The 23,577-nt window shown below is 60.1% G+C and overlaps 1 protein-coding gene across 2 annotated transcripts in view; it reads right to left on the bottom strand.

Moving 5' to 3' along the window:
- Window positions 1-2,846: 2,846 nt before the first annotated feature.
- The window catches only part of LOC136006160 (heat shock factor protein 1), a 47,995-nt gene continuing 27,264 nt past the window's right edge, over window positions 2,847-23,577 (bottom strand). The window contains exons 5-14 of one of the 2 annotated variants that reach the window (XM_065664170.1): window positions 21,016-21,091; window positions 20,476-20,537; window positions 19,329-19,425; window positions 16,565-16,701; window positions 14,711-14,768; window positions 14,544-14,629; window positions 6,959-7,064; window positions 4,891-4,956; window positions 3,837-3,906; window positions 2,847-3,405 (exon numbers count right to left, since the gene is read on the bottom strand). In XM_065664170.1, the coding sequence (XP_065520242.1) occupies window positions 3,203-3,405; window positions 3,837-3,906; window positions 4,891-4,956; window positions 6,959-7,064; window positions 14,544-14,629; window positions 14,711-14,768; window positions 16,565-16,701; window positions 19,329-19,425; window positions 20,476-20,537; window positions 21,016-21,091 (961 nt within the window). In that variant the 3' untranslated portion in view covers window positions 2,847-3,202. Of the gene's footprint in view, window positions 3,406-3,836; window positions 3,907-4,890; window positions 4,957-6,958; window positions 7,065-14,543; window positions 14,769-16,564; window positions 16,702-19,328; window positions 19,426-20,475; window positions 20,538-21,015; window positions 21,092-23,577 lie in introns of both variants that reach the window. The other variant, XM_065664169.1, reaches the window with a different exon arrangement.

Below are 23,577 nucleotides of genomic sequence, written 5' to 3'. Positions count from 1 at the left end.
GGGGGTGATATTGGGGGTGACAGGGGCTGGGGGTGACATTGGGGGTGACCCGGGGGGGTGACATGGGAAGGGTAACAGGGGGAGGTGACATTGGGGGTGACATTGGGGGGGTGACACAGATTGGGGTGACACTGGGGGGGTGACAAAGGGGTGCGGCATGGAGGGGTGACACAGGGGATGATATTGGGGGTGACAGGGGCTGGGGGTGACATAGATGGGGTGACATGGAACAGGGTGACATGGATGGGGTGACGCGGGGGGGTGACATTGGGGTGACATGGATGGGGTGACAGAGGGGGGGTGATATTGGGGGTGACAGGGGCTGGGGGTGACACAGATGGGGTGACATGGATGGGGTGACACTGGGGGTGATATTGGGGGTGACACAGATGGGGTGACACGGGGGGGGGGGTGACGCTGGGGCTGATGCTGCTTCTCCCTCCCCAGGGCTCTGAGGTATCCGGATGTCTCCGCTGTCACCTCCTCTGCCCCCCCTTCCCCTTCCTGCTGTCCCCCCCGCCAAGTGCTCCCTGCCCCACATCCCCCCAAGCAGCCCCATGGTGGGGTTCGCTGTGGGGGGGGCATGGGGGTGGCCGGACCCCCCCATGTCCCCTGTGGTTGCTGGGGGAGCATCCCCATCCCCTGTGGTACCCAATAAAGGTCCCTGAAGCAGCTCCTGGTCCCCAGTGGTACCCGGGGGGGGGGGGGGTAAGGGATGGAGCCCCCCCGGCATGGGGCTGGGGGGCACCGGCACGGCTCCATCCCCACCATGGTCCCATTGCACCCCTCCTTTGGCCATGGGTGCCCCATGGAGGCTTCTGGGGGTGCCCGCATCCCAATGGCATCTCCCATCCATTGCCATTGACCCAGCCCTTGGGTACCACAGCACCGCCGATGGAGGCACCGGCCCAGCCCCATGGTCCCAGCGCCCCATCCCGGCATCCATCCAGGACATTCCTGGGGCTCGGCCCTTGGCATCCACAGCTCCCAAGGATCCCCTGGTTTATGGGATCCAGGAGCTGGGTTCTGCCCCTGTCGCATCCCAGTATCCCAGGTCCCTTCCTGGCCGCGCTGGAGCCGTTCCCTGGATGCAGGGGGGGGGGGGGGGTGCTCCGTGAGCCACCAAAGCTCTTCCATGGATGCATGGAATGGGCTGGGATGAAGGGAGCTGAAAGCTGCTCCAATTCCAGCTCCAACCACGGCCAGGGACCCCTTCCACTGGAGCTCCGAGCCCCTGGGTCCAACCTGGCCTCGAGCACTGCCAGGGATGGAGCATCCCCAACTCCCTTTATCCCCTTCCAGTGCCCCAGCACCCTCATGGGGAAGAACTCCCCAAGATCCCATCACCTCTTCCCTCTTCCTCCCCATCCCATCCCTGCATCCCTCATCCCAAGCCCCTCTCCAGGCTCCCTGCAGCCCCTTCAGGCCCTGGAGCTGCTCTAAGGCTGGACACTGGGGAGATGCTGGGGCTGATCCTGGTCCCTTTATCCCATCCACTCCCAAGGGAATCCCATCCATTCCTAAGGGAATCCCATCCGTGCCCGGGGCAGGAGCTGAGCGCGCTGGGGCTGGGCTGTGCAGAGCTCTTTATATCCAGGTACAACCCGAGGCTGCCCCCGTGCCAGCCCCGCAGAGTCCGTGCCCATGGAGAACCCGAGGGTGCAACCGGCACTGGCGAAGCCGCGGCATTCCCGAGGGCAGGAATAAAGCCGGGAGCCACAGAGCCAGGGCACAGGAGGGAAAGCGGAGCCTTGGCGTGTCCCGAAGGGATCCGGCCGCGAGGCTGGGACCACGAGGGCCTGGAGCCGGATCCATCGCTGCTTCCTTCCGACTGGCATCCGCCTCGCCATGGGGCAGGAGACGGGAATGGGGGGATCCCCTTTCCTTAGGGAAAGCTCAGGGTCCCCTTTCCTTAGGGAAAGCTCAGGGTCCCTTTTCCTTAGGGAAAGCTCAGGGTCCCTTTCCTTAGGGAAAGCTCAGGGTCCCCTTTCCTTAGGGAAGGCTCAGGACCCCCTTTCCTTAGGGAAAGCTCAGGGTCCCCTTTCCTTAGGGAAAGCTCAGGACCCCTTTTCCTTAGGGAAAGCTCAGGACCCCCTTTTCCTTAGGGAAAGCTCAGGGTCCCCTTTCCTTAGGGAAAGCTCAGGGTCCCTTTTCCTTAGGGAAAGCTCAGGACCCCCTTTCCTTAGGGAAAGCTCAGGATCCCCTTTCCTTAGGGAAAGCTCAGGGTCCCCTTTCCTTAGGGAAGGCTCAGGACCCCCTTTCCTTAGGGAAAGCTCAGGACCCCCTTTCCTTAGGGAAAGCTCAGGGTCCCCTTTTCCTTAGGGAAAGCTCAGGGTCCCCTTTTCCTTAGGGAAAGCTCAGGACCCCCTTTTCCTTAGGGAAGGCTCAGGGTCCCCTTTCCTTAGGGAAAGCTCAGGACCCCCTTTTCCTTAGGGAAAGCTCAGGACCCCCTTTCCTTAGGGAAAGCTCAGGACCCCCTTTTCCTTAGGGAAGGCTCAGGACCCCCTTTCCTTAGGGAAAGCTCAGGGTCCCCTTTCCTTAGGGAAAGCTCAGGATCCCCTTTCCTTAGGGAAAGCTCAGGACCCCTTTTCCTTAGGGAAAGCTCAGGATCCCCTTTCCTTAGGGAAAGCTCAGGACCCCTTTTCCTTAGGGAAAGCTCAGGACCCCCTTTCCTTAGGGAAAGCTCAGGGTCCCCTTTCCTTAGGGAAAGCTCAGGACCCCTTTTCCTTAGGGAAAGCTCAGGATCCCCTTTCCTTAGGGAAGGCTCAGGACCCCCTTTCCTTAGGGAAAGCTCAGGACCCCCTTTCCTTAGGGACAGCTCAGGACCCCCTTTCCTTAGGGAAAGCTCAGGACCCCTTTTCCTTAGGGAAAGCTCAGGATCCCCTTTCCTTAGGGAAGGCTCAGGACCCCCTTTCCTTAGGGAAAGCTCAGGACCCCCTTTCCTTAGGGAAAGCTCAGGGTCCCCATTCCCAAGGGAAAGCTGCCCCGTTCCTCACTGCCCCCGCCGCGGGCGCATCCCATGGGATGCCGCTGTCCGGCCGCCGGCGCCGCCGCAGGAGCCTGGGGCCGCGCAGGGTCCAAAGCCGGTTCCGAGCCCTTCCCGACGCAGGGCTGAGGCCCCGCAGGCTCCTGCGCTCCGGGGCTGTGCAAAGCAAGGCCTGGAATTCCCTTTGGTGCGGACGCTCTTCCCGAGGCGGCTCCTTTAGGAGACAGCGGGGTCCTTGGGCTTGGCCTCGGGCCCGGCCAGCAGGGATAGGGTGGGATCCTCCGGGTACTCATCCCCGTCCGTGAAATAGGGCCCCTCGCCCAGCTCGAAGAAGATGGGAAGGTCCCCGGAGCCCATGTCCACGGCGCTGGAATCCACCAGGAAGAGGGGCTGGGCTGTGTAGTGCACGAGCTGCTTCCCTATGGAAAGAGGCGGGGGGGGACAAGGGATGGGGTGGGATGGAGCTCAGAGAGCATCCGGTACCGACCCCCTGTGTCCAACCTGGCCTCGAGCACTGCCAGGGATGGAGCATCCCCAACTTCTCCCTTCACCCCCTGCCAGTGCCCCAGCACCCTCATGGGGAAGAACTCCCCAAGACCCCATCACCTCTTCCCTCTTCCTCCCCATCCCATCCCTGCCTCCCTTGGCCCAAGCCCCTCTCCAGGCTCCCTGCAGCCCCTTCGGGCACTGGAGCTGCTCCAAGGTCTCCCCTTCAGGAGCCTTCTCCATGCCTCCCGTCTGGGGTTTATCCTGCTCCATCCCATCCTCCCCTCCCCATCATCGGGTTTGGGAAGAGGAACGGTTCTGCCACCACCGCAATTCCCGCTGGACACCGGGATGCTGCCGGTACCTGCGTCTGCTGTGCCGGCCTCTGTCTCCGTGGGCTTCTGCTGTTCCTGGGATGAAAGGAGATCCTGGATCTGTGGGACAAGAGGGGGGATCTCAGTGGCCAGCACAGGGCCCCGAGGCACGCTCTGCATCCCAAGGGCCACGCTGAGGTCCTCCGAGGTTGGGGAGGTTGCGGTGAGCCCAGAGGGATGGGGATGCTCCAGCTCCCAGCGTGGTTCCATGGATCCTGCCTCCTACATCATGGAGCCATGGCATGGGTTGGGATGAAGGGAGCTGAAAGCTCCTCCAGCTCCAACCCATTCCACCGGAGCAGGGGGCTCCGAGCCCCTGTGTCCAACCTGGCCTCGAGCACTGCCAGGGATGGAGCATCCCCAACTTCTCCCTTCACCCCCTGCCACGGCCCCAGCACCCTCATGGGGAAGAACTCTCCAAGATCCCATCACCTCTTCCCTCTCCCTCCCCATCCCATCCCTGCCTCCCTTGGCCCAAGCCCCTCTCCAGGCTCCCTGCAGCCCCTTCAGGCCCTGGAGCTGCTCTGAGGCCTCCCCTTCAGCAGCAGAGGGGCAGGATCCCCAGCCATGGGGCTCTGCTCTGACCCTGGATCCTCCCTGCCCCTTCTCAAGCCAGCCCCCAAGGATCCATCCCCATCATCCGACGGATCGAGGGCAGCTCCAGCTCTTGCAAGGAGCCTCCGTGGGCTGGGTCCAGCGCTGGGGATGCTCAAGCCCACGGAGGAAGCAGCCCTGTGGGTTCAGGGGCTTCTCCATCCCTCCCATCTGCTCCATCCCATCATCCCCTTCCCTTCCTGACAACCTAAGCTCATCCCAAGGCAGGTTTATGGGAAGCCCACGGAGCTCCGAAGGCCCCAGCGCAGGGGCAAGGCGCTGGAGGGCTCAGCCCCTCATGGCCTGGGTATGAGGGACGGAGTAGACCTGGCCTCCACGCTCCTCCTCAACCCCGCATCTCCTGCCCTGCTTGACGGGGGGGGGCCTTCGGAGCCGGCCAGCGGTGCTGAGGAGCTCAGGACCCCCCCGCTGGCTGCCCCACGGACTCACACTGGCCAGGCTGCTGTCCAGGTCGGGCAGGTTCATGTCCGTAACCGTCATGGAAGGGCTGAAGAGCTGCCAAAAGGGAAGAGCCGTCAGTGCAGGGAAGGCAATGAACCCCGGCACGCCGCGGAATTCCCGGCCGGAGCCAGCGTGGGCCATCTGCCACCGCGAGCACAGGAGGGAGGATCCAGCTGGAGATCTGGTTAGAGATGTCCAACCGATGCAGCTGGAGATGTCCAATTGCCAATTGATCCGGTTGGAGACGTCCAACTGATCCAGTTAGAGATCCAGTTGGATGTCCAATTGATCCAGCTGAAGATGCAGTTGGAAATGTCCAACCAATCCACTTGAAGATCCGGCTGGAGATGTCCAACTGATCCACTGGAGATCTAGTTGGAGATGTCCAACTGATCCGGTTGAAGATCCACCTGGAGATGTCCAACCAATCCAGTTGAAGATCCAGTTGGAGGTTTCCAACTGATCCAGTTGAAGATCCAGCTGGAGCTTTCCAACTGATGCAGTTGGAGATGTCCAATTGATCCACTGGAGATCCAGCTGGAGGTTTCCAACTGATCCAGTTGAAGATCCAGTTGGAGATGTCCAACCAGTCCAACTGGAGATCCAGTTGGAGATGTCCAACCAATCCAGTTGGAGATGTCTAGTCAGTGGTGTTGGAGTGCAGTTGGAGATGTCCAACTGATCCAGATTGGAGATGTCCAACCAATCCAGTTGGAGATGCAGTTGGAGATGTCCAACCAATCTAGCTGGAGCTCCAGTTGGAGATGTCCAACAAATCTAGCTGGAGCTCCAGTTGCAGATGTCCAACCAATCCAGTTGGAGGTGTCCAACCAATCCAGTTGGAGGTTTCCAACCCATCCAGTTGGAGATGTCCAACCAATCCAGCTGAAGATGTCCAACCAATCTAGTTGGAGATGTCCAACCCATCCAGTTGGAGGTGTCCAACCCATCCAGTTGGAGATGTCCAACCCATCCAGTTGGAGGTTTCCAACCCATCCAGTTGGACATGTCCAACCAATCCAGTTGGAGATGTCCAACCGATCCAGCTGAAGATGTCCAACCCATCCAGTTGGAGGTGTCCAACCCATCCAGCTGGAGATGTCTAACCCATCCAGTTGGAGATGTCCAACCCATCCAGTTGGAGGTTTCCAACCCATCCAGTTGGACATGTCCAACTAATCCAGTTGGAGATGTCCAACTGATCCACTGGAGATCCAGTTGGAGATGTCCAACCGATCCAGTTGGAGGTGTCCAACCCATCCAGTTGGAGATGTCCAACCCATCCAGTTGGAGGTGTCCAACCCATCCAGCTGGAGATGTCCAACCCATCCAGTTGGAGATGTCCAACCCATCCAGTTGGACATGTCCAACTAATCCAGTTGGAGATGTCCAACTGATCCACTGGAGATCCAGTTGGAGATGTCCAACTCATCCAGTTGGAGGTGTCCAACCCATCCAGTTGGAGGTGTCCAACCCATCCAGCTGGAGATGTCCAACCCATCCAGTTGGAGATGTCCAACCCATCCAGTTGGAGGTTTCCAACCCATCCAGTTGGACATGTCCAACTAATCCAGTTGGAGATGTCCAACTGATCCACTGGAGATCCAGTTGGAGATGTCCAACCGATCCAGTTGGAGGTGTCCAACCCATCCAGTTGGAGATGTCCAACCGATCCAGTTGGAGGTGTCCAACCCATCCAGTTGGACATGTCCAACCAATCCAGTTGGAGATGTCCAACCGATCCAGTTGGAGGTGTCCAACCCATCCAGTTGGACATGTCCAACCAATCCAGTTGGAGATGTCCAACCGATCCAGTTGGAGGTGTCCAACCCATCCAGTTGGAGGTGTCCAACCCATCCAGTTGGAGGTTTCCAACCCATCCAGTTGGAGATGCCCAACTGATCCACTGGAGATCCAGTTGGAGATGTCCAACCCATCCAGTTGGATCCAGCTGGAGGAGCCCCTGCCTCCTGCAGGGCTGGCCCGGACAAGCTCAGGACGTGTCCCCGTCCCCCCCTCACAACCCGGCCCCGCGCTCCCAGGGGAGCAGACTCACATCCAACAAGGCGCTCGTGTCCACGCTGAAGCCGTGCGTGCTCAGCATGGTCTGGAGGTTGTCCAGGTTGGAATCGATGGTGTCCAGGTGCTCGTTGAGCTCATTCCTGCGCACGACAGAGCAGGGCAGGAGGTCAGCGAGGAGGAACCGCGCGCGGGGCCTTCACCCCGGCCCCATGGGCCCCAGCTCCAGCCCCGGCTGGGCTCCTCCCTCTCCCCATCTCCTCCTCAGGAGCCTTTGGACTCTCCCAGCCGGGAGCTCCAAGGATGAGGAGCCCAAAGGGATGAGACCCAGAGTCCTTATGGATTCCTATGGATTCCTTATGGATTCCTATGGATTCCTTATGGATTCCTATGGATTCCCTATGGATTCTTATGGATTCCTTATGGATTCCCTATGGATTCCTAATGGATTCCTATGGATTCCTTATGGATTCCCTATGGATTCCTATGGATTCCCTATGGATTCCTTATGTATTCCTATGGATTCCCTATGTATTCCTATGGATTCCCTATGGATTCCTATGGATTCCCTATGGATTCTTAATGGATTCCTTATGGATTCCCTATGGATCTCCTATGGATTCCCTACGGATTCCCTATGGATTCCTTATGGATCACCTATGGATTCCTTATGGATTACCTATGGATTCCTATGGATTCCCCCGGCTTTGGATAAGCACCAACCCCACGGGCCCAGTGCCACTGCACCACTGGAGCTCTGGACCCCGGCTGGGTCCAAATCTCCTCCCATCAGCTCCTGGTTGGGGATCCAGGAGAAAGGCAGGAAACCCTCATCCCAAAACCACCTTGGCTTGGGGGGAAGTTCCATAGGGATCACAACCGGCCAGGACCCCCCTTCCCATCGGGATGGGCAACGGGGACACGTCCGTTCCCCAGGAGATGGGGCTCCCGGGAGTGATGGAGAGCACCAAAGCTGCTCCCGTGATGTAGCCGGGGGGGATAACGCTTCCGCCTGCATCCCGACCTGGGCACGTCCCTGCAGGGATGCAGGCGGCTCCCAAGAGCTCACATGGCCGTGGTGGGACACGAGGGAAGAAGCACCTTGGTCCTATGGGCATCACAGCTCACTTGAAGGCCAGGATGAGGACCAGTGGGGAAATGCATCCCATAATTGCTGTTTAATATTTTCATCAATGACCTGGATGAGGGAACTGAGTGCACCCTCAGCAAGTTTGCTGATGACACAAAACTGGGAGGAGTGGCTGACACACCAGAGGACTGTGCTGCCATTCAGCGAGACCTGGACAGGCTGGAGAGTTGGGCGGGGAGAAACTGGATGAAATTTAACAAGGGCAAGTGTAGAGTCTTGCATCTGGGGAAGAACAACCCCATGTACCAGTACAGGTTGGGGGTTGACCTGCTGGAAAGTAGTGAAGGGGAAAGGGACCTGGGGGTCCTGGTGGATAGGAGGATGACCATGAGCCAGCAATGTGCTCTTGTGGCCAAGAAGGCAAATGGCATCTTAGGGTGCATTAGAAAGGGAGTGGTTAGTAGGTCAAGAGAGGTTCTCCTCCCCCTCTACTCAGCCTTGGTGAGGCCGCATCTGGAATATTGCGTCCAGTTCTGGGCCCCTCTGTTCAAGAAGGACAGGGAATTGCTTGAAGGAGTCCAGCGCAGAGCCACAAAGATGATTAAGGGAGTGGAACATCTCCCTTATGAGGAGAGGCTGAGGGAGCTGGGTCTCTTTAGCTTGGAGAAGAGGAGACTGAGGGGTGACCTCATCAATGTTTACAAATATGTGAAGGGTAGGTGTCAGGATGATGGAGCTAGGCTTTTTTCAGTGATATCCAGTGATAGGACAAGGGGCAATGGGTGTAAACTGGAACATAGGAAGTTCCACGTTAACATCAGGAAGAACTTCTTTACTGTAAGAGTGACAGAGCACTGGAACAGGTTGCCCAGGGGGGTTGTGGAGTCTCCTACACTGGAGATATTCAAGGCCCGCCTGGACAAGTTCCTGTGTGATGTACTGTAGGTTACCCTGCTCTTGCAGGGGGGTTGGACTAGATGATCTTTTTAGGTCCCTTCCAACCCTTGGGATTCTGTGATTCTGTGATTCTGTAAACCGTGCCACGGAAAGCTGGAATCCTGCCGAAGCTGAGCTCCCTGCACATCCACCTGGAAACTGCCCACTGGGATGGATGGAAGAGCCCCATGCACAGGGCCACGGCTCTGGGAGAGCGCTGCAGGGCAGGATGGGTGCTGCATGGATCCAGGGAATGGGGTGGGATGAAGGGAGCTTAAAGCTGCTCCAGCTCCAACCTCGGGCAGGGACCCCTTCCACTGGAGCAGGGGGCTCCGAGCCCCTGTGTCCAACCTGGCCTCGAGCACTGCCAGGGATGGAGCATCCTCAACTTCTCCCTTCATCCCCTTCAGTGCCCCAGCACCCTCATGGGGAAGAACTCCCCAAGACCCCATCACCTCTTCCCTCTTCCTCCCCATCCCATCCCTGCCTCCCTTGGCCCAAGCCCCTCTCCAGGTTCCCTGCAGCCCCTTCAGGCCCTGGAGCTGCTCTCAGGGCTCCCCTTCAGTTTGCCCAGGCCCTGTCCTGGCTCCGATCCGGGATGGGAGCAGCTCTGTTGGAGCAGATCCTGGAGCTCCGTGGGGTTTGCAGGGGGAAAGCATCCGAACAAAGTTATTCCAGCCCCCGGGTTGGGTTCTGGAGCTGGGAGCTCCTTGTGGGGCCCTGAACCAGCAGCTCCTGGGGCTGCTGCTCCCATTCCCCAACCCAGGTAGAGCATGGAAAGGCATCAGGAATATCCCCCCCCTTTCCCTGCCAGCATCACCTCAAGGGATGGGAAGAGCTTGAGCCCCCGTTGGCTACCCCGGTGCCGGCAGCTGCCTTGAGCCGGCCAAGGAAGGAGCCGTCAAGGAGCGAGCTCCTGATCCCTGTGGATCGGGGTCAGGGAAGGTCCCTGCTGTGCTCCCTTCCTTGGAATGCTGAGCCTTGCCATGCTCCGCAACAGAGCGAGGAAGAGGAAGGAGCCCGGCAATGCCGGCCTTGGGGAGAGGCTCCTGGCAAAGACAAACAGCTCCGGCTCATGGAAGCATGGAATGGGATGGGTTGGGATGCGCGGGCAGGCAGGGACCCCTTCCACTGGAGCAGGGTGCCCCTGGCCTTGAGCACTGCCAGGGATGGGGCAGCCCCAGCTTCTCCATCACCCCCTTCCCGGGTCCCGCTGTGGGGAAAGGACCTGATCCCGGGATCGCTCCTCGTATCCCGTTCAGATCCAGGCCCCTGTCCCGTGCTAACCCCCACGGAGTCAGCAAGGAAGCCTCCAGCACACAGCGAGCGGGCCTCCTGTAAAGGGCCCCCTGAGGCTCCTCAATGGGCACGAGGAGGGGGGGGTTTGGGTACCACTCTCAGGTATTCCCATACAAACAGCCCCTTTCATCCCATGAAATTCCTGTGCACAAAGGAGGCCTTTGTGGATGCAGTGATGGGGCGGGAGGCTCACAAAGAGCCGATGCAAGCCCTGACCTGAGCCTTAGGGGCTCCCCTTCTCCGATGAAGCAGGGGGGAAGCAGTGGAGTGTGGTGCCGGGGATGGAAAAGCAGGGATCACAGAGGCTTCCTGGCATTCCGACAGTGCCCGGGTCAGCCTGGGCCCCCCCCACTTCCCTGGCTGCCCATATCCCAGTGCAAGCAGCAAAGTCTTGGGAATTCCAGGGGAATTCCATGCCCGGCATCCCAGGATCCGGGTATGGAGCTCGCGTGGCTCCAAGGAGCAAGTGATGGCTGCGGAGCTCCGAGCTCACTGAGGTCTCATTGCCCAGGAGGGTGCCGGGATCCTGGAATGGGATGAAGGGAGAAGCTGGGGCTGCCCCATCCCTGGGGTTGCATGGATGGAGCCAGGCTGGACCCAGGGCCTTGGAGCCCCCTGCTCCAGTGGAAGGGGTCCGTGCCCGGGCTTGGAGCTGGAGGGGCTTTGAGCTCCATTCATCCCAGCCCATTCCCTGGCTCTGTGCTGAGGCCCAGGCAGAGGCTGCAGCCCATCCAGAGCCAATGCAGGATCCCAGAGCCAATGCAGGATCCTGGAGCCAATGCAGGATCCCAGAGCTGGATGCAGGATCCCAGCATGGATGCAGGATCCCAGAGCCAATGCAGGATCCCAGAGCCGGATGCAGGATCCCAGAGCTGGATGCAGGATCCTGGAGCCAATGCAGGATCCCAGAGCCGGATGCAGGATCCCAGAGCTGGATGCAGGATCCCAGAGCTGGATGCAGGATCCCAGAGCGGATGCAGGATCCCAGAGCTGGATGCAGGATCCCAGAGCCAATGCAGGATCCCAGAGCGGATGCAGGATCCCAGAGCCAATGCAGGATCCCAGAGCGGATGCAGGATCCCAGAGCCAGATGCAGGATCCCAGAGCTGGATGCAGGATCCCAGAGCCGGATGCAGGATCCCAGAGCTGGATGCAGGATCCCAGAGCCAGATGCAGGATCCCGGAGCGGATGCAGGATCCCAGAGCGGATGCAGGATCCCAGAGCCGGATGCAGGATCCCAGAGCTGGATGCAGGATCCCAGAGCCGGATGCAGGATCCCAGAGCTGGATGCAGGATCCCAGAGCGGATGCAGGATCCCAGAGTGGATGCAGGATCCCAGAGCCGGATGCAGGATCCCAGAGCTGGATGCAGGATCCCAGAGCCAATGCAGGATCCCAGAGCTGGATGCAGGATCCCAGCACGGATGCAGGATCCCAGAGCTGGATGCAGGATCCCAGAGCCGGATGCAGGATCCCAGAGCTGGATGCAGGATCCCAGAGCCAATGCAGGATCCCAGAGCCGGATGCAGGATCCCAGAGCTGGATGCAGGATCCCAGAGCGGATGCAGGATCCCAGTGCCAATGCAGGATCCCAGAGCCAATGCAGGATCCCAGTGCCAATGCAGGATCCCAGAGCCGGACGCATGATCCCAGAGCCAGATGCAGGATCCCGGAGCTGGATGCAGGATCCCAGAGCAGATGCAGGATCCCAGTGCCAATGCAGGATCCCAGAGCCAATGCAGGATCCCAGCGCTGGATGCAGGATCCCGGAGCTGGATGCAGGATCCCAGAGCCGGATGCAGGATCCCAGCGCTGGATGCAGGATCCCGGAGCTGGATGCAGGATCCCAGAGCCAATGCAGGATCCCAGCGCTGGATGCAGGATCCCAGAGCGGATGCAGGATCCCAGAGCCAATGCAGGATCCCAGAGCCAATGCAGGATCCCAGCACCAATGCAGGATCCCAGAGCCAATGCAGGATCCCAGAGCCAATGCAGGATCCCAGAGCCAATGCAGGATCCCAGAGCTGGATGCAGGATCCCAGAGCCAATGCAGGATCCCAGCGCTGGATGCAGGATCCCAGAGCCAATGCAGGATCCCAGGTCCCGGCTGGGATGAGCGGCTCCATCCCAGCTGCCTCCTCCGGAGCACAGCGGAGCTGGGATGAGCTCCAGAGCCCTGCCCAGGGCTACAAGGAGGGGAGGGCCCAGCCAAGCATCTCCCCCCCGGGCCAAGAGCAAGCGCGGGCCCCCCCGGGCAGGAGCAGCCTCCCCACGTCTGCATCCGCTGTGGGGTGGGGAAGGAAGAGGCCGCTTCCATGGGGCGCAGCAATGAGGGCTCGGCCCCACTGCCCCCACCTCCATGTAAGCCCATGGTAGCCCTGCGCCTAACAGAGCTCTGCTGCCCTGCAGCACCTGGGAACGAGCTGGGGCTTCCCCACATCCCTCTTTTGCCTTCAGGACAGAAAATCCGACCCGGAATTCCATAGGAAAGAGCTTGGTGCTGATCCTGTTTTCTCCAGAGCCCAGGGAGAACGGGAATGGCCGAGATCTCCATATGGAGGAGGAGACCTGAGGTCTCCATATGGGAAAAGGAGATCTGAGATCTCCATATGGTGAAGGAGAGCTGAGATCTCCATATGGGAGAAGGAGAGCTGAGATCTCCATATGGTGAAGGAGCTCTGGGGTCTCCATATGGGAGAAGGAGCTCTGAGATCTCCATATGGAGAAGGAGAGCTGAGATCTCCATATGGAGAAGGAGATCCAAGATCTCCATATGGGAGAAGGAGCTCTGAGATCTCCATATGGAGAAGGAGAGCTGAGATCTCCATATGGAGAAGGAGCTCTGAGATCTCCATATCGGAGAAGGAGCTCTGAGATCTCCATATGGAGAAGGAGAGCTGAGATCTCCATATGGAGAAGGAGCTCTGAGATCTCCATATGGAGAAGGAGAGCTGAGATCTCCATATGGAGAAGGAGATCGAAGATCTCCATATGGAGAAGGAGATCCAAGATCTCTATATGGGAGAAGGAGCTCTGAGGTCTCCATATGGTGAAGGAGATCTGAGATCTCCATATGGGAGAAGGAGCTCTGAGATCTCCATATGGAGGAGGAGATCTGAGATCTCCATATGGGAGAAGGAGCTCTGAGATCTCCATATGGAGGAGGAGATCTGAGATCTCCATATGGGAGAAGGAGCTCTGAGATCTCCATATGGAGGAGGAGATCTGAGATCTCCATATGGGTGAAGGAGAAGTTCTTGGCGTTCCATGCGGATAAAGAACTCCCTAGTTTTGGATCCCAGCCCTTGCAGGAGCACCCATGAGCTCTATGTGGTGGTCAATGGTGTAAGGGTACGTCTGATCCCCATTAAAACCCCATCCATCAACTTCCAGCCTCCAGCCCTGAGCCCAGCCTAAGTCTGACCATGGAGCCATGGGATGGGTTGGGATGAAGGGACCTGAAAGCTCCTCCAGCTCCAACCACGGGCAGGGACCCCTTCCACTGGAGCAGGATGCTCCAAGCCCCTGTGTCCAACCTGGCCTTGGGCACTGCCAGGGATGGGGCAGCCCCAACTTCTCCAATCATCCCCTCCTTCCCATGGGAATGTGGAGGGCGGCTGGGATGGGCAAAGCAGAGGACAGGGAGGGACAGGGCCACAGGGCAGGCTCGGAGCAGTGATTCCAAGGCACCTCCACCTGAACCCCACTGGGAGCTGAGCCGTGGGGCGGAGGAGCGGGTTCTGCCCCTCTGCTGTGGGGGGACCCCACTGGGACACTGAGGGCAGCGCTGGGGTCCCCAGCACCGCAGGGATGTGCGGATGCTGCGAGGGCTGGGGTGGCTCTGCCCTGGGGCCAGGCGGGGAGAGCTGGGGGGGGGCAGCCTGGGGAAGGGAAGGGTCCTGAAGGGGAGACCTGAGAGCAGCTCCAGGGCCTGAAGGGGCTGCAGGGAGCCTGGAGAGGGGCTTGGGCCAAGGGAGGCAGGGATGGGATGGGGAGGGAGAGGAAGAGGTGATGGGGTCTTGGGGAGTTCTTCCCCATGAGGGTGCTGGGGCCCGGGCAGGGGGTGAAGGGAGAAGTTGGGGATGCTCCATCCCTGGCAGTGCTCGAGGCCAGGTTGGACACAGAGGCTCAGAGCCCCCTGCTCCAGTGGAAGGGGTCCCTGCCCGTGGTTGGAGCTGGGGGGGCTTTAAGCTCCTTTCCCCCCCCCCTTATCCATCCCCTGGGGCCCAGCCTGTGCTGCGTTCCCCAGCTCCCGGACGCGGTTCCGGAGCCCCGCACGCATCCCGCAGGCACTCACTTGTCGAGGCAGGCGACGCTGAGGCACTTGTGCTGCGGCTGCGTGGGGCTGGCGCTGGCGGCAGCCGCGGCGCTGGGCTCGGGCTCCTGCAGGAAGGAGTCGATGAAGGTGGAGGGGAAGAGCGGGGTCTCCACTGCAGGAGGCTGCCCGGGGCTGGCCTCTTCTACCTGGGGGCTGCGGCTGGGGCTGGGGGGCTCCTCCTTGATCCGCACCACGGGGCTGCTCCTGCAACAGAGGGGCACTGGTGAGCAGGGAACCCTCCTGGCCCCATAGAACACTCCCCCCCCCCCGCCCCAGAACCAGCTGTGAAGGGGAGGCTGAAGGAGCATCCCTGCTCTGAGCCTGATCCCATGCAGCTCCCTGACACACAAACACCTTGCTCCTGCTTCCTCAGAGGGTCTCTTGGGGCTGATGGGGTGGGATGCTAGGGGACACAGGGAGGATGAATGGGAGCAGGGTGGGATTTCCCTTAACAGCACAGTTAAAACAATGCAGCTTTTGAGGTGGGCACAGTCAAAGAGCACAGGAGCAGCCCAGGGGAGGGACCAGGACATCACCACCAACGGTGGGTACCAGACATCACCACTAAGGGTAGGTACCGGACACCATCACCACCAAAGGTGGGTACCAGACATCATCACCACCAACGGTGGGTACCAGACATCACCACTAAGGGTAGGTACCGGACACCATCACCACCAAGGGTGGGTACCGGACACCATCACCACCAAGGGTGGGTACCGGACATCATCACCACCAAGGGTAGGTACCGGACATCATCACCACCAAGGGTGGGTACCGGACACCATCACCACCAAGGGTGGGTACCGGACACCATCACCACCAAGGGTGGGTACCGGACACCATCACCACTAAGGGTAGGTACTGGACATCATCACCACCAAGGCAAAGGTCAGGGCAGTGATTCCCAGGGGCAGGACAAAGCCTGGGATGCTTTTCACAAGCATCTCCCGATGTTTTTAGGGCAAAGGAAGCTGCTTTCTTCGGGCAGCTCCACCTTTACCCAATTCACTGACCTGGGCCCTTCCGAGGCACAATCAGTGCCATGGAGAAGGCAGCAAGGACAAAAGCAAGGGGTAAAGGGCCATGAGCGACCACATGGGCTATGTTGGGGTGAGTGTTCCTGGCACTGCAGGCAATAAATGGCTTCTGTGGGTGATTCAGCACCAGCGGGGAAGGGCCCATGCCAGGAACAACCCATAAAGAGGAGGCAAAAAGGAGCTGGGGGACCACAGGGAGCTGAGGAGCGATGACCCCACCGTGCCTGGGGAGGCTGAGCCAGCTCCAGAGCTGCTGCTGCCAATGGGAACTGGTGTGGAAGTGGGGAAGAGCCCCCCTAAACACCCCCCCACCGTGTGCTGGGTGCACCCAGAGTGGAAGCAGCGGTGCCGGGGCGGGGGGGGATCCTGCCCCTCTGCTGCAGGAAGGGGAGACCTGAGAGCAGCTCCAGGGCCTGAAGGGGCTGCAGGGAGCCTGGAGAGGGGCTTGGGCCAAGGGAGGCAGGGATGGGATGCAGGGAATGGCTTTAACCTGATAGAGGGGAGATGGAGATGAGCTCTTGGGGAAGGATGAGGGAATCATGGGATCAGCGGGGTTGGAAAAGCCCTTTAAGCTCATCCAGTCCAACCCTTACCCCAGCCCTGCCAAGGCCACCCCTGCCCCATGGCACTGAGGGGGTGTGAGCACTCGCAGGGCCGGTGCCTGCAGCCCTGCCCTGGGCAGCCCCTTCCAGTGCTGAGCACCCTCTGGGGCAGGAATTGTCCCTCAGCTCCATCTGAACCTGCCCTGGGGCAGCTTGAGGCCGGTTCCTCTTGTCCCATCCCTTGTTCCTTGGGAGCAGAGCCCAGCCCCTCCTGGCTCCATCCTCCTGTCAGGCACTTGTAGGGAGCCATCAGGTCCCCCCTGAGCCTTCTCTTCTCCATCTGAACCCCCCAGGTCCCTTCCCACCCATCCCATCCCATGCTTCCCCGCAGCTCGCAAGTGATGGAAGAGGAAGGTACCTCCCATCGAGGCTGCCGCTGGGGGATGCTGAGGGGCTGGACTGGGCGAGCTCGGTCACGTCGGAGATGATGGGACCAGAGTTGGCTGAAGAATCCGGGGAATAGAGGTTGGAGCCACTGTATGCTGGGGAAGAAGCCTGCAATGACAATCACAGCATCCCCAGGGTGAAGCACCGGGCACAGACCGGACACTGCCCCATGTCGGGAGATGGGGCAGGAGGAAGCACATCATGACAGCCCCAAACCTTCCTCCCCCCATGGGAGAAGGCAGCCGGGGGGCAAAGGGGATTCCAGGTTAAAGGATGCACCCGGAACGCCAGGAAAACAGGCGAGGAAAGTGGGGAATATCATGGTCCATCCTTGAAATCATTGCGTGTCTCCCCTTCCCTGCTGTACTGGATTGAAGCAGCACTTTGGGATCGCAGTGAGACCACGGCGTGGATGCGGTCCCTCAGCTCCCTCCTTATTTACATCCCAAGGGATAACCCCAAAGGATTCCACCTCATGCACAGCAGGAACACGTGCAGATGCTCTGCAGGCTCTGCGCTGCAGGCTGGCCACCGTGGAACATCCCACTCTGCTCCAGTCCCACCAGCGGCAGCAGAATTCCTGCCTGGATAAACCAGGCAGCACCGATGCGGAGCCTCCATAGACACAGCTCTGGATGGCGGCTTTCGGGCCACCGATGGCCTCTGCACATCCAAGGTTGGATTCAGGAGCACAGAAAGGGGAACCAGGAGGTGGCAGGAGCTGTATGGAAGTGATGGCAGGAGCTGTATGGATGTGGTTGCAGGAGCTGCATGGATGTGATGGCAGGAGCTGTATGGATGTGATGGCAGGAGCTGCATGGATGTGATGGCAGGAGCTGCATGGATGTGGTTGCAGGAGCTGCATGGATGTGATGGCAGGAGCTGTATGGAAGTGATGGCAGGAGCTGCATGGATGTGGTTGCAGGAGCTGCATGGATGTGATGGCAGGAGCTGTATGGAAGTGATGGCAGGAGCTGCATGGATGTGATTGCAGGAGCTGCAGGGATGTGGTGGCAGGAGCTGCATGGATGTGGTTGCAGGAGCTGCATGGATGTGATGGCAGGAGCTGCAGGGATGTGGTTGCAGGAGCTGTATGGAAGTGATGGCAGGAGCTGCAGGGATGTGATTGCAGGAGCTGCAGGGATGTGATGGCAGGAGCTGCAGGGATGTGGTTGCAGGAGCTGCATGGATGTGGTTGCAGGAGCTGCAGGGATGTGATGGCCGGAGCTGTATGGATGTGGTTGCAGGAGCTGCATGGATGTGATGGCAGGAGCTGCAGGGATGTGGTTGCAGGAGCTGCAGGGATGTGGTTGCAGGAGCTGTATGGATGTGGTTGCAGGAGCTGCAGGGATGTGGTTGCAGGAGCTGCAGGGATGTGGTTGCAGGAGCTGTATGGATGTGGTTGCAGGAGCTGCAGGGATGTGGTTGCAGGAGCTGCATGGATGTGGTTGCAGGAGCTGCAGGGATGTGATGGCCGGAGCTGTATGGATGTGGTTGCAGGAGCTGCAGGGATGTGGTTGCAGGAGCTGCAGGGATGTGGTGGCAGGAGCTGCAGGGATGTGATGGCCGGAGCTGGAACCAGGAGCCCTCAGCAGGAGCGAGCGGGAGCACCTGCGCTTCCCATCCCCGGGACAATGCAGCGGGACCTGGAATTGCTCCCGGGGCGGCTGTGGAAGCCGTTGAGGATGAAAGGGCCTTTGAAAGAGGAGATGAGAGCACGGAGCTGGAACGGGAACACAGAGCTCCCGGCCGAGGTGGTCCGAGGGCAGCAGGGAGCCAGCAGAGCCCTGATGCACACAACAGCTCCGGCTGCTTCCCACTGCAGGCCAGGAGAGAGCCTGCATCCACGTGTGTGGCTCCTGATGGCACACACGGCCATGGACCAGGTCCAGCAGAGCCTCTAAAACGGAACCAAGCCCATCGCAGATGGGATTTGGTGGATGAACTGAGGGGAGCAGGAGCCAACAGCACCCAGCGCAGCTCCGAGCACCGGGAATGCTGCACATTCCTTTGCCCTTAAGGCATGGGATGAGGCTTCCAGACCTTGTGGTAACCCCAGGACACCGTCCTGGGCTCCCTGATGGGCAGCTTGGGGTGTTCAAAGCATCGTGGGGTGTCCCTGCAGGGTTTAGGTGGAGCCTGATGAGGGTTCAGGGCCTGTGTCAAGGGGTTTGTTGAAGTGCTTCAAAAGGATGGGAGGGCACAGATTTGTGGAATCACGGGATCATGGGATGCGTTGGGATGAAGGGAGCTTAAAGGTCCCCCAGCTCCAAGCCCTGCCCTGGGCAGGGACCCCTTCCACTGGGTTCCATGCTCCATCCAACCTGGCCTTGAGCACTGCCAGGGATGGGGCAGCCCCAGCTCCTCTGGGCAGCCCTCAGTATCCATTGGGATCCAGGAGCAATGTGAGCTCCAGAGCCTGAAGGGGCTGCAGGGAACCTGGAGAGGGGCTTGGGACAAGGGATGCCGGGATGGGATGAGGGGAATGGCTTTAACCTGATAGAGGGGAGCTCTTCCCATGAGGACAGTGGGAGCCTGGGATGGGTTGGATGGAGAAGCCGGGCTTGCTTTGCCAGCATTGCCACCCAGCAGCTCCTGATCCTCTGCCAAAGCCCCCCCCGGAGGTTGGGAGCATTGAGATGTGCAGGGGAAGAGCCGTGGATGGGGGGGCTGCAGCGGGTCCCTCCCCATGGATCCCTGGCTCCGTGTCCCCTGTCCAGGAGCAGGGTACTCACTGCGTACGGGGAGGAGCCGTGGACGTGCTCCAGGGAATACTGGCGGCTGTACTTCGGCATGGAATGTGCTGAGCTGCCGTCGTTCAGCATCAGGGGGCTGCAAGACACCGCCAAGCACCGGGCTCACCGCGCTGCCGGCACCACCTGCGCCCAGCACCACGCAGGGACGGGTCCTGCAGTCACCAAAGCAGAGCAGGGAGCGCACAGGAGGCATGGAATGGGTCAGGAGGACCCCGTCCCATGGAGGAGCAGGATCGGGCCCCGGCTGCGCTGTGCACTTCAATGGAGCCCCGATGGGAAAGGTTCCCTGGTGACCTCCTGGTACCATCCAGCCCCATGGGACACGGGGGATGAGGAACAGGCACAGGGCAGAGGAGCTGCCACTTCCCACATGGATGAGTGGAGGAACATCATGGAATTAGGTTGGGAAAGAGCTTTTAAGCTCATCCAGGCCAACCGTTCCCAGCCCTACCAAGGCCATCACCACCGGTCCATGGCACTGAGGGCCTCGTCTCCACGATGTGTGAACACTTGCAGGGATGGGGCAACCCCATCTTCCTGCTCCAGGGCCTCACCCAAGGAGCCCATCTCATGGGATGGATGGGACGGGGTGGGATGGAACGGGATGGGATGAGCAGGACCTGCTCAGCTCAGTGGATCTGAGATGAGGGACAACAGGAGAACCACCCCCAACCATGAGGAGAGCAAAGGAATTGTGCTACAGCAATGCTGGGATAAACCCAGGCCACCGGGAACTGCTCAAAGCAAATGGAGCCGGGGGTGCTCTTAACCTCTGAGGGCATCGGAATGGCAATGAGCAAGGGGCAACCCAACCACAGCAGGTCCAGGGCTGGGGCTGGAGGCATCTGAGCAGCCTGGGGCAGCAGGAGGCTGCTCTGGATGCTCCAATGCTGCCCTTTAGGGTAACACCAGAAGCTGCCGGCAGGACCAGAGGCCTCCCGGGATGCAGTGGTCCAGCTCTCCAGAGGGTTCCGCACCGGGATGCTGCAGCCCGGAGCACAAAACCCTGCATGGAATGAGGTGGGATGGGAGCACGCTCCCAATGACAAGGCTGCTCCGGGAGGCTGGGGACCTGCTCTGCTGCCGCTCTCCTTATTCCCTAACAGGGAATCTCCGTCACACTTACATCTTCCTCTTCACTCCGAGGATGCGGTTGGATTGAACCAATGAGATCAGGAACTGGATGAGCTGTGGGGAGGAGAAAGGACACAGCCTGTGATGGGGGGCACAGAACTGGGGCAGGAAACGCTCTGGGACCATTTGCAGAGCTGAGCTGGGCACAGGGGACAAGGGTAGTGCACAAAGGTGAGCACTGCCAGCCCAATTCCAGCCTTTTCCCATTGGATTTCCACCATCTCCTGGCAATTGGAAGGCTCAAAATGATGCTTTAAACAGGATTAACACCACTGCATCCCACTGATGCTGAGCTGGGCACGGGGGCCAAGGGTAGTGCACAAAGGTGGGCACTGCCAGCCCAATTCCAGCCTTTTCCCATTGGATTCCCATCATCTCACGGCACGGGGAAGGAAACAGCGCTCAAAGTGACTCTGAAACAGGATTAAGGCCGCGGCATGGCAGCGACGCTGCGCGTGCGCATCGCGGTCAGCCCTCCCCACGCACGCCAAGACGAGAGGGTCCCAATCCATCGGGAATAAGCGGGATTTACCTTATTGACGACCTTCTGCTGCTGAGCGTGCTTCTGCCGCAGGCTGGCCACCTCCCTCCACAGCGCCTCGTTCTCACTGCAAGAGAAGCAGCAGGCACCTGAGAAGCGAGCCAAGCGCATCCTCGCCAAGCAGGGATGCGCCGGAGCTTCCCGGATCATTCCTGCGGAGCCTGCGAAGCTCCGGGAGCAGCGATTGCCACACGGGCAGAGGGATGGAGCCACCCCTGGGCCCTATAGGGAGAGCGCTGCTGACCAAGCTCCATACCCCCGGACCTGGCCCATGGGCTCCCGGTGCGGTTCCATAGATCCTCTCTCCTGTATCATGGAGCCATGGAATGGGGTGGGATGAAGGGAGCTTAAAGCTCCTCCGGCTCCAACCACAGCCAGGGACCCCTTCCACTGGAGCAGGGGGTTCCGAGCCCCTGTGTCCAACCTGGCCTTGAGCACTGCCAGGGATGGAGCATCCCCAACTTCTCCCTTCAACCCATCCCAGTGTCCCAGCATCCTCATGGGGAAGAACTTCATCCCAATATCCAAGGTAAATCCCCCCCGCTTCAGTTTGAACCCATCCCCTATCCCTACGGTCTCCAATGCAGTATTGAACCATAAGCACAGATACTCCACTTGATCTTGGTCAAAAGGCTGATCCCCTCCTGCAGCCCCAATTCCCAAACTCCACCCCCACATAAGAATTCCATCATTTGCCTTCTCCATGCCCGGAGCATCCACCAGGTTTGTGTGTTCTGCAGCACCGAGGCCACCAGTGGAAGGTGCCCATGGAACCGGAGCAGCCTTAAGGTCCCTTCCAACACAAACCATTCCATGGATCCATGATTATCCGGATGGAGCAGCACCGGGTACTAGGGACACACACACACACACACAAACCAGGGCCAGGCAGCACTTGGCTGGTCCCACAGCCCCTGCTGCTGCTGAGACAAGTCCCTTGCTTTGTGCTCCTGGAGGCTGCTGCAGCTCAGCCCCAGCTCCGGGATCATCCCGGCATTCCCTGAGGAGCAGCCACTGATGAGGGGCAGGTGCAGAGCCGGGTCCTGTCAATCGTTGGGATCATGGAAACGCTTCAGAGCTCTCTTTAATCACACCCCCTCCATGGACCACCCCCCCCCCCCCCCCCAGCCAATGGCTCGTAACCATCACAAACCAGTATAAAGGGGTTGCGGCTGCTCCCAGCCCAGTTTAACCCAGTGGGAGCTGGTGTCCAGCTGCTCCCGGCCCGCTGCCTAATGAGCGGTGACCACCTCGGCCCCCCAGCTCCGTGCACGGCTCAGGTGCGATGGGAGCAGCCGGGACGGCTTCATTCCCATTCCTACCCTTGGGAATGCCGCGGGGCCGCGGCTCTGCCGCGGTGAACGGCGGGGACAAGGCAATAGCTCCATGTGCTTTGTTATCCCGAGGCGGATCCGGGAGCCGCGGTCAGCTGGTGAGGGCTGAGGAGAGCCGGGATAATTTACACGCATCCCGAAATCCCTGCTGGGGCCCGGAGCATCCGCAGCCTCCGTGTGCGTGTAATCGGCAGCTGGTGCACGGTGGAGCTGCGCTAAGGCAGCTGCAGCCCTCGACACGAAGCAGCCCTTTAGGAATGCCCTGGGAATGCTGCGGGAGCACCGAGCACTCCTTGGCTGTCAGCTCCCCCCCCTTGCAGCGGGCACAGGGGGACGGCTCCCTCCGAAGGGAAGCGCTTCTTGGGTTGGATGCATCCGAAGTGGGAGCCTGGTTCGGGACATCGGGAGCGATTCCTGATGGAGCGAGGCCCCGGGGCTGCTGCGAGGGCTGGGGTCGGGCTCTGCCCTGGGGCCAGGCTGGGAGAGCTGGGGGGGGGCAGCCTGGAGAAGGGAAGGGGCCTGAAGGGGAGACCTGAGAGCAGCTCCAGTGCCTGAAGGGGCTGCAGGGAGCCTGGAGAGGGGCTTGGGCCAAGGGAGGCAGGGATGGGATGGGGAGGAAGAGGGAAGAGGTGATGGGATCTTGGGGAGTTCTTCCCCATGAGGGTGCTGGGGCACTGGCAGGGGGTGAAGGGAGAAGTTGGGGATGCTCCATCCCTGGCAGTGCTCGAGGCCAGGTTGGACACAGGGGCTTGGAGCCCCCTGCTCCAGTGGAAGGGGTCCCTGCCCTGACAGGGCTTGGGGCCGGAGGAGCTTTAATCATAGAATCACAGAACAGTCAGGGCTGGAAAGGACCTCAAGATCACCCAGTTCCAACCCCCTGCCATGGGCAGGGACACCTCACACTAAACCATCCCACCCAAGGCTTCATCCAACCTGGCCTTGAGCACTGCCAGGGATGGAGCACTCACAACCTCCCTGGGCAACCCATTCCAGTGCCTCAGCACCCTCACAGGAAAGAATTTCCTCCTTAGATCCAATCTAAACTTCCCCTGTTTCAGTTTGAACCCGTTCCCCCTTGTCCTGTCACTGCAGTCCCTGATGAAGAGTCCCTCCCCAGCATCCCTATAGGCCCCCTTCAGGTACTGGAAGGCTGCTCTGAGGTCCCCACGCAGCCTTCTCTTCTCCAGGCTGAACAGCCCCAACTTTACGCTCCCTCCAT

This window comes from Lathamus discolor (assembly GCF_037157495.1).
Source record: "Lathamus discolor isolate bLatDis1 chromosome 2 unlocalized genomic scaffold, bLatDis1.hap1 SUPER_2_unloc_1, whole genome shotgun sequence".
In the NCBI taxonomy this organism is placed as follows: Eukaryota; Metazoa; Chordata; class Aves; order Psittaciformes; family Psittacidae; genus Lathamus; species Lathamus discolor.
This window is presented reverse-complemented; position numbering and strand designations above follow the sequence as displayed.